This window comes from Galeopterus variegatus, unplaced genomic scaffold (genome assembly GCF_000696425.1).
Source record: "Galeopterus variegatus unplaced genomic scaffold, G_variegatus-3.0.2 Scaffold5819, whole genome shotgun sequence".
NCBI lineage: Eukaryota > Metazoa > Chordata > Mammalia > Dermoptera > Cynocephalidae > Galeopterus > Galeopterus variegatus.
Window position 1 is genome coordinate 5,041 of NW_007731930.1, and position 8,060 is coordinate 13,100.

An 8,060-nucleotide genomic window follows, 5' to 3' on the forward strand; every position below is an offset into this window, starting at 1 on the left:
CCAAAACCCCCCTGCAGAGAAAAATCTAAATAAAAGGCATTGTCTCATGCTCTACTGGGCTGTCAGTGTGTTGCAGAAAATTGGCATAGTCCTTATTCAGTTTTCACCATATTTGTACATGCACTCATTTGTGTGTGTGTGTGTGTGTGAAGCTATATGGAATATGATCCCATGTTTAGATTCTATAGCCACCACTACAATCAAAATATGGAACAGTTTCATCCCTCATGACCCCCGCCCTTTTTCTGTCTCCTGACAAATACTAATCCTTTCATCTCCAAAGTTTTGTGCCAAAGTCCAGCTTCAGCGAGGGGTGGGTACCCAAAAAGGGAGAGAGAGTCGGTGAAAATAACAAACACAGACGGAGACCTCAATGCATCTGGTTTTGATAAGGTGCAATAGTTCTATTCTATAAGATGCTTCCATTGGGAGAAACTGGGGGAAGGCTATACAGGACTCTATATATAGACTCCTGTGAGTCTGTAACTATTTACAAATAAAAAGAAAAATAAAAGCAAAACCTTAGATAAAATGCACCTGCATAACTCATCAAGACTGACATAAGAAAAAGAAAATATGAATGCATTGTATCTGTTAAAGAAATCTATCTGTAGTTAATCAACTTCCCTCCACCAAATACACACACAAATCCAGGCAAAGATGGCTTTGCTAGTGAAAATAGTCAAAACACTTAGAGAAGAAATACTATCCATTTTATATAAATTTCACAAAAAAACGTAAAGATCAACATTTAATAAGGCAAGCATAACCATGATAAAATGTGGCAAGAAAAAAAATTGCATAACATTAGCTTTCATGATCATAAACAGAAAAAAAAAATTTAAACTATTAAGATTAGCAAATTTAATCAGAGATATATCCAGAAGACAACACATCTTGACCAAGTGGGATTTATTCCAGGAATGACACATTTCTCTAACATTTGAAAATCAATTTCATTCACCTCCTTAACAGAATAAAGGAGCAAAAGTACTATCAGTTCAATAAATGTAACAGAAAATTAATAAAATTCAAAACTCATTTATAAATTCTAGTCAGGCCAACTAAGAATAAAAGAGAAATTTAATTAATATGATGAACAATATATGCAGGAGACCTACATCTATCATCATAATGAATGGTGAAATATTAAACTGCTTTCCACCGAGATAGTAAAGACATGAATGTTTGTCATTAGTGCTTTCGTTCAATATTTAACTTACTTATCCAGAGATACAAGACAAGAAAAAGAAATAAGAGATAAATATTGGAAAGGAAAATATTATTGACATTATTTTCAGATGATAAGATTGTGTATGTAAAACATCCAAAAGAATTTGTAATTAAAATATGTAAATCAGTAGGGCCACTGAATATAAGACAAATATATAAAAATCTGAGTTTTTGTATATAGTAGTGTGGTAGACTGAAAAATGGCCACCCAGAAGATATCTACACAATTATTCTTGGAACCTGAGAGAATTATCTTAGATGGCAAATAAAAGGGGTGGGGCTATCTTTGTGGATGTTAAGAATTTAGAGATTGAGAAACTATCCTGGATTATCTAGGTGGGCACTAAATGCAATTGCATGGATCCTTATAAGAGGAAGGCAGAGGGAGACTTTACAACATACACAGAGGAGAACGTGATGTGAAAATGAAGCAGAGAGAGATTTGAAGATGTTAACCTTGAAGATTGAAGTGATGTGACCACAAGTCAAGAAAACTTGGCAGCCAATATAAGATGAAAGAAGGAACAGATTCTCCTCTAGTACCTACATGGTAGTGTACCCTTGTTAACACCTTTATTTCAGCCCACTGGTACTGAGTTCAGACATATGGCCTCCAAAATTGTGAGAAAATAAAATTTTATTGGTTTAAGCCACCAAGTTTGTGTTCATTTGCTATAGCAGATACAGGAAACTAATACAAATAGCAATAAACAATTATAAAATAAAATAACAAATAATGCAAGGTCAATCAAAACTCCAGCAGTTATTTTTTATGGAAACTGATAAGCTGATTCTATGAGTTACATGGGAATAAAATAGCAAAGACAATCGTAAAGAAAAACAACGAAGTTTCATGGTTTACATTACCCGGTTACAAGATTTGCTATAGAACAATATTAACTAAGTAAGGCTGGTATTGGTGCAAAGATAAACCCCCAAATAAATGTAGATTAATGATAGGTAGGTAGGTAGACAGATAGACAGAAAAGATATTAGAATATTTTCACAGCCTTGACACAGTCAAATTAGAAAAAAATTATTCTAGGAAAATCACTAACTGTCATAAAATAAAACTGATAAATTGAACATCACTAAAATTAATAAATTTTATATCCCCCCAAAAATATATGATTGAAGGAATGAAAAATCAAGACACAGATTTGGAGAAGATATTTATAACACAGATACCCAAGAGAGGACTTATATTGAAAATACATGAAGACTTCCTTCAAATCTACATGAAAATAAGTATAACATGGCAAAAAAAAAAAAAAAAGACATAAGTTTTCATGGTATGTCACGCAAGAGGATACCCAAGTGGCTAATAAATAATATAAAGAGTTTGATATCATTACCATTCGGGTAAATGCAAATTAAAACATTAATGAGACACCACTATACTCAAGGAGACTGGCAAGATGAAGCGTTGGTGAGCTTACACAGCACCTGGAACTGCCATATATTGCTGATAAACTTGTAATATGGTACAACTGTTTTGGAAAGAAATTTGGCAGTTATTTCCTAAACCTAAACATATGCCTATATTAAGATGCTACAACCCCGTTCTTGATATACCTCCAAGAGAAATTAGTAGCTATGACCACAGAAAAGAATGGTTCCAGAGAATTCATAGATTTAATCATGAAAGCTGCAAAGAGAAAATAATCCAAATGTCCACTAATAGAAAAATGGATTAAAAATTATGGCATATTTATACTATAGAATACTTCACAGTGATAAATAAAGAACAATTTTCCGATACATGAGAAAACATGGATGAATATAATAAATATGTCAACTGAAAAGAGGACAGACACCAAAGTCTATATGTTGTGTTTCCATTCATACAGAATTCAAGAACAGGCAAAACTAACCTATGGTGATAGAAATCAGAATGGTGATTACCCTTTTGAGTGGGAAAAACAAGAAAAACATCCAGCATGCTGGAACATTTCTATATCTTAACCTGAGTCATGGTTATATACAAGTGTATATATATTTAAAAATTCACTAGTTTATACACTTAATATCAGTGCACATAATCACTTTTCTATATGTATGTTAAATCTCAATAAATTAAAAAATATTGGGAGACAACTAAAAATATCTTTAGAATTTTATTTAATAAATAAATTAATGACTCCCTTAATGCTTCTCATAAAACTACTGGAAGATATACTTGAGAAGAAAATCAACACAGGGGAAGTTATATAGTATAATAAATAATGGTGAGTATAGGAACTAATAAAAATATGCCTTCATGTTTAATTAAATATTAGTTATAAAAACCACCAACTAAATTTTATATTCAAAATTGAGAAGGAAAACCTCTAGAAATCTTTACAAGATGGATAATATACTAAGATCTGTTCTGTGCTGGATGAAAGAATGGTGTAACAGTGTATATATAGAGAGATAAATGATTAAAATTTAAAAAGAGAGAGAAACAATTGATAGCCTCAGGATATGCAAAGTAAGAAAAAGAGTGTGGAACACTGAGGGCATTAATGGTTCCATTTTTCACTCCTAACTGTATGAACTCCCTTTGCCATGTAACTTTGTAAGGCCTTTTAACGCAGCCTTTGGGTTCAGCCATTTGACTTGTCCTTGCCATTTGGATTTTAGTAGGTGGGATATAAGCAGAGGCTCATGAAGTTCATGTGTGATTCTGCTTTCTCACTCTACTCCTCCCTTATTAACACAAGAACAAGAAAGTGAATTGGAGAAACATGACATATAGCTGAATCTCCCCAGTTATCTCAGCTGAGAATTTCCTACATTTGCAGCAAGCCAGCCAAACCCAACAATAACAGTAATAAACAAAATGGGGGTAATTACATCTACTAAGAAAATAATAATCAATTTACATAAAAGCACAGAAATTAGTTATATGAGAACTGCAAGAGATCTACCTAAAATAAAACCAAACAGAAAAATTGTAACTAAAGAAATAAAATAAGATGTGCCATTCTAAAATAAGATGTGAAATTCTAAATAGGAGAAATCTTTTGGAATATCAATGCCAAACAAAAATATAATTTGAAGAATGAAAATATTAAAGGGATTGAAAATATGTGTGTATATTTACATGAATATATGTGTGTGTGTGTGTATATATATATATATATACACAACCACTATGAAGGTAGAAAAATTAACCCATGTGCTTAATATAGCCCAGAATATATAAAGTGAGCCTGAACAGAATTATGAAAATAAATTAACTAGTATAAAATATATCTGTCTGTTAGAAAACAATAGATCAAGCAGACCAAAGTAAGTAGAAATAGTGAAATTTGAACAATAAACATTCTTGATAACACACCTATCACACACACCATATCACAAACACATACCACACATACAAAACTATGTCCTAACCCAATGAAAATATATATTCTTCTCGAGTATTCATTAATCATTATAAAAATTGACTTTATTATATCACAAATGACATCTTAATACATTTTTAAAAAAATCAATATTACTCAGACAATGGTCTTTGGACAGATGCTTAATATCTTCTTTAAAAATACATAAATAAAAGTTAAGCTTGATATATCTTCAGAGAGTAGAAAACCATTTAAAATGACCTAGCACAATTAAAAATGATCCCCAAAATAACTTTTAGAAATAAAAACCACCAATAAAATTTTAAAGCTCAGAAGATAGGTTAAATGGTAAATTAGTCTATTAGTACGCATCTTCAGAGAAGCAGATATCAAAAAAGGATTAAAAGTTCAAAGATTTTTTTTAGGAAAAATGCCTGTGTGAGAGAAAATTGGGAGGAACCAGTGGGGAGGAAACACTGCCAGCCTTGAGTGCAAGTCTGCCACAGAGTGAAGAAGACAGAGAAAAGCATGAACGGAAACATCCTAGACTGCCATGCAGTCCACAGGATGTTTGAAAAAACCACCGGGAGTCCTCAGGCAAAGTTGGCCAGTAGAGGTTCCCATGTCTCCAAGAAACATGTGTGCCTAGTGTCCCTACAGCCATCGTTCATCAGCTGAGAACAGCCCACTGGAAGTAAGTTCAAAGCAAAAAGCAGTGATGTATTTCAGAGCGTAGCGGCAGCAACCTGTACTGCAGTTGAGAACAGCCCACTGGAAGTATGTTTCAAGGCAAAAAGCAGTGATGTATTTCACAGTGTAGCAGCCACAGCCTGTACTGGTTATCCTTTGCTGCATAAGAAACTACAACAAAATTTAGCTGCTAGAATCATCAATATTTATCATTTAACAGTTTCTGTGTTCTAGATTAGCTAGGTTCTCAGGATACAGGTCTTTCACGAGGCTTTAGTTATCTTCAAGGGTTGGTTGGGAAAGACCTTCTTCCTAACACACTCCAAACACTCTTGCTCACACACTCCTGGTGCGCAGTTCGATCTACAGGGTTGCTGCACTGAGTCCTGAATTGGTTTCTTGCTATAAGGGCCTCTCCAGAGAGCATCTCAAAACATGGCAGCTCGATTCACCACAGCAAATAAGCAAGAAGGCAGGAAAGAGAATGCTAGCAAGACAAACGTCACAGTTTTTGCCAGCTAATTATAAAAATGGCATATTATTACTTTTGCCATATTCTATTCACTAGAAACAACTGACTGGGTCTAGCCTACATGCAAGGGGAAGGAATTTTACAAGACTGTGGGTATCAGGAAGCAGAAGCAGAGATCCTTGGAAGCTATGTACAATGCTGCTAACCACAGAGCCCTTTGGTCAATTATATTTTTCATAGTTGATGGTCTGTGAGGTGCACCCACATGGCCTTTACATTAGACCCAGATCTTTTAAAAGTACAGATTCTCACTCAGTAGGTCTGACTGAGCTTGAGATTCTGCATTTTGAAAAACTACCTAGATAATGTTGATATTGCTGTACAAAGATTAACCTCCATGGTTACTAAACTTAATCTAATGAAACAGTAAAGAGTAATACACCCAAGAAGTAAAGAATAAATGTTATTTTTATTACACAAGGAATATTTACCTAAAAAACAAAAAATGAAAACAAAAATCATGTCACTGAGCCATCAATTAAGACTCAAAAATTTTCAAAGTGTTGAAACCGTATAATGTCCCCTGACCAAAATACAATTCAGCTGGAAAGCAATAATAAAAAAAATTAGAAATGCATCATAAAAGTTAACAAATATATATTTCTTAATAATCAATAGATCCAAGAAGAAATCATGATGGGAATTAGAAATTATACATGATTGAATGATAATGAAAATACAAGAAATCGGGTGACTTATAAAAGATACTTACTTGTTAGATAATGTTTAGCACACTTTGAAATATAGATACCTTAACAAATGGATATTATATAGATTGTAGGATTTTTTATAAATTGTGTTCATCTTGCTTATATTTATTTGATTCTGGCTTCATAAGGAATATGAATTTTCCTATATTAAATCACTGATAAACTAGAATAAATAAAAGTTTTATCACATCAGACAGAACCATAAAGAATTTAAAGCCAACAAAAGGAACTGGAAAAATATAGAAAATACAAACACATCAGAAACAAACGTAAGAATAAAACCCTCAATTAATAATATTCAAAATATTATTAATTTATATATTTCTAATATTTCATTTTATTAATAAAAGAAATGCAAGTTAAAATAATTAGATGCTATCTTTATAATTAATACATTGATACACATTTATTTTTAATAATATCCCAAGCTGGAAATTATTTTTTATTTATTTATTTTTTTTCCCTTTTTTTTGTCTTTTTTCATGTCCGGCATCGGATCGCAACCCTCAGTGTTGTATACACATTTATTTTTAATAATATCCCAAGCTGGAAATTATTTTTTATTTATTTATTTTTTTCCCCTTTTTTTTGTCTTTTTTCGTGTCCGGCATCGGATCGCAACCCTCAGTGTTGTGCCTGTACTGGACCAGGACCGGCAACGGGACCGCAACCCTCGGTGTTGCGCCTGCACCTCGCTCAGCCAGTGAGCGGGAACCGGTCTGTATGTGGGATCCGAACCCTCGGCGGGAGGGTCGCTGCACTCCCAAGCGGCGCACTGTAGCAGTGCGCCACCGGGCCGGCCCCTGGAAATTATTTTTTAAATAGTCAGTTTTGAACATAGATAGTAGGGATATAGAAGCACACTTCAAAAAGTTTGTGAAAAATTGGAATTAAAGGATAATACAAATCCTTCCATAAATTTTTGAAGACACCTCTTATTGTTATACCATATCCTTAGGCAATTTGGCAGTATATATAAAGAGTGTTAAAAATGACACAAAAATATACTGCTTTAGGAAATTATACATACATAAATTTACACAAATAAAATATACATATTTTATTTTTATATAAACTTGGTGGTAAGATAGATATGGTTGATTAAAAGTCTTTTGTCTTTACCTCAGCTTTTAATACAGAAATAAATGTTACATTTTTAATTAATAATTTATTTCTAAGAGCAATAGCAGTATTTGTGAAAAAATCTTACTTGTGGGCCTTTATGTTCATTTCATCATTGCGAATACCTTCTTCCATTTCTTCCTTAATCTGTTTAGTCTTTAATTTGATATTTTCAAGCTTTTCTAGAGCTTCTTCAAGTTCCCCATGAACTTGTCTGTATAGGTCCATTACCTGGAAATGAAAAATATTTTTGCTAAAATATGCACTTAATGTTTAATTAAACGGAAGAACTTTAACTGAAAGAGTTTTGATTTAGATAAAAAGTTATTTACACATGTTTCCCCCATATATACTCTATTTTTTAGTATGTGGAGTTTCAGGTTTCCTTTATCCAGATAGACATCAATGCTGGGGATGTATAAAAGTTATTGAAGAAAATAA

General features: G+C 32.8%; 1 protein-coding gene across 1 annotated transcript in view; it reads right to left on the minus strand.

Annotated features, from left to right (window-relative positions):
* CCDC178 (coiled-coil domain containing 178) overlaps positions 1-8,060 on the minus strand; it is a gene marked incomplete at its 3' end in the record, with an annotated part of 69,258 nt that overhangs the window by 4,923 nt on the left and 56,275 nt on the right. The window contains exon 7 of the mRNA XM_008590040.1: positions 7,708-7,850. Coding sequence (XP_008588262.1) covers positions 7,708-7,850 — 143 coding nt within the window. The remainder of the gene's footprint in view (positions 1-7,707; positions 7,851-8,060) is intronic.